Source organism: Otolemur garnettii, unplaced genomic scaffold (assembly GCF_000181295.1).
Source record: "Otolemur garnettii isolate 467f Iridium unplaced genomic scaffold, OtoGar3 scaffold00058, whole genome shotgun sequence".
Classification (NCBI taxonomy): Eukaryota; Metazoa; Chordata; class Mammalia; order Primates; family Galagidae; genus Otolemur; species Otolemur garnettii.
This window is the reverse complement of record NW_003852453.1, coordinates 1,358,795-1,361,183: the sequence shown is the minus strand read 5'-3', so window position 1 is coordinate 1,361,183 and position 2,389 is coordinate 1,358,795. Positions and strand designations below refer to the sequence as shown.

The following is a 2,389-nucleotide window of genomic DNA, read 5'->3' as shown; positions in this document are numbered from 1 at the left end:
CTTTGCAGGGTACCTCCCTTCTCTCTTCACAGTGGCCCCCCTCCTCTTTGCAGGGTACCTCCCTTCTCTCTTCACAGTGCCCCCCCCTTTGCAGGGTACCTCCTTTCTCTCTTCACAGTGGCCCCCCTCCTCTTTGCAGGGTACCTCCTTTCTCTCTTCACAGTGGCCCTCTTCCTCCTCATGATTGGCAGCTCCGCCTTCGGCAACTGGTGGCTGGTTCTCTGGTTAGACAAGGGATCACAGGTGAGTTCCACTTTGGTGTTGGAACATGTTGAGTCTGTGTCTAGGAACAGAAATTTCCAGCAGTGGAAATTCTGGGTGCACCCAGCACCACACAATGAGCTTATTGGCGTCTCTCTGCAAGAAGTTGAGGTCAGTTGCTTACACCATGTGACTCAAGCCACTGAAATCCCCTTCAACTTTTTGAGACAAGCAGACATCTGTATTTTTGGATGTCACATTCAGATTTTCAAGGGGTGGCTGATAAAGACATGTGCCACAGTGCACCTGAGGGTCCAGCGTGTGTAGCACGGAGACAGTCTCAGCCTCTGCTGTGCGTCTCCTCCAGGGAGGCCTAGCAGAGACTTGTGTCTTCCAGCCTCTGAAGAGAAGCTGGCATCTTGTTGTTGGCACTGGCCGGTGCCGGAAGGTTCCACATGACTCTGTTCCTCAAAGTCAGGGGAGGTGCAATGTTAGACTCAGGCCTGCAAATGCCGCAGAACCGCTGGGGCCTTTCTCTGCAGGGCCCTCCTGGGAAGAGTTTGCTCTCCCTCCAGCTTGCTGGCAGCTCCCCTAGCTTTTGGCCTGGGGTTTCAAAGCTTTTCTGAAGCTGCAGAGGTTGCTGTAGGGGCACCTGCCCATCCTCTGTGATGACGTTTGGTACAGTGCTGTCACTACACACTAGGGCACTGGGCACTGGGAGACGGGCAGGGGAAAGGCTGTTTGGCACAGCTGTCTGAGGCCATTCCCAAGGGGTGCAATAAAAGGTGGCCCGCTTTGTGTAGAAATCTCCTAAGTCCTCACTCGGTCCTGAAGAGCCTTCCCTTGCAGAGCCAAGTTGAGGGCTGGGGGAAGCCTGCTCCAAGGCTTGCTGCTCCCCTGCAGGCCAGCTGCCCCGTCTGAGCACACAGCACAGTGGCCAACCCAGGTGCTTGTCTCCAGTGCCATGGGCTCAACCCCAGCCCAGAAAAGCCTCCCCTTCAAGCTGGGCCTTGTCTCAGCTCAGCCCCCAGGGATGCTTTTGGTTTTAGGGATGTTCATCCATCAGCCACCTCTGGTTTACACTTCTGCTATTACTGTAAACAGCAAAATGGCATTTAGAAAAAAGATGCTTGTTTTCTTCCCAAAGGGAGCCCTGACTTTTCACACACAGCCTAGAGCAAAACGAAACTGCCAGTTTCTCAGGGGGAAGGGAGGGCCTCTCTCCAGAAATGCTGGCCAGGTTGTGTGTTCTGACAAGGGCGGGAAGGAGCCACAGTTTCTTCAGGTCCTCTGAGAGCCTGGGTGGGGGCTGGGGCTTGCTAGGCTCCCTCCTCCCCACCTGGTGCTTCAGGCAATGTTCTGATGTCTCTCCTACTGCTCCTTGAGGAAAGGGGAGGGGCTGTGGGGCTGGCCCACTGCACGGAGAAGCCCCCGAGTCTCCCCAAAGACCTGGTGGCTGCTGCCAGACAACTCAGCTCAGCCCAGCCCAGCTCAGCATGGTGGAAGCTGGTCCCAGCTTTTCTTCTGGCCTGGCGCTGCCTCTGCTGCTCAGCCAGCCTCTTGGAACTCAGATTCCCACCTAGTCCAGAGGACTTCTGGTCTCTGGGCAGCTGCCCTGCGTCCGCCTGGCTAGTCGGCTCTGTCTTCCCACTGAACTTGCTGAGCTTATGGTGCTGGGGGCGTGTGGTCCTTCTGGGGTCATGGGAGCCACCAGGAGGGACTACACGAAGCTCAGAGGCCCCCAAAGGAAACTCATGTGATTTTACCCACCTGACTCATTTTCAGTGATTACATATTTCTTTTTAGTTTTCTTCCTCTGGAAAATTTTTATTTCCTTGACCATTTACCGATTCTTGGTGCTTCCTTTTCTCTCTCTTTTTCCCCTAAAGATAAGCTGTGGATCTCAGGGCAACAAGACAGCGTGTGAGGTGGGCAAGGTCCTGGCCGACATCGGGCAGCACGTGTACCAGTGGGTGTATGCCTCGAGCATGCTGTCCATGCTCGTGTTCAGCATTGTCAAAGGCTTTACCTTCACCAAGACCACACTGATGGCATCCTCCTTGCTGCACGACAGGGTCTTTGACAAGGTATGGCCACCGTGGACAGCAAGGTTTATTGAGCAGCACCTACTGTGCGCCAGGCACCAGGCTGGCCTCTGGGGACTGAGCACCTACTGTGCGCCAGGCAC

General features: G+C 55.2%; 1 protein-coding gene across 1 annotated transcript in view; it reads left to right on the top strand.

Annotated features, from left to right (window-relative positions):
* ABCC12 (ATP binding cassette subfamily C member 12) overlaps nucleotides 1-2,389 on the top strand; it is a 55,502-nt gene that overhangs the window by 30,807 nt on the left and 22,306 nt on the right. The window contains exons 18-19 of the mRNA XM_023514777.1: nucleotides 140-243; nucleotides 2,091-2,288. Of these exons, the coding sequence (XP_023370545.1) occupies nucleotides 140-243; nucleotides 2,091-2,288 (302 nt within the window). The remainder of the gene's footprint in view (nucleotides 1-139; nucleotides 244-2,090; nucleotides 2,289-2,389) is intronic.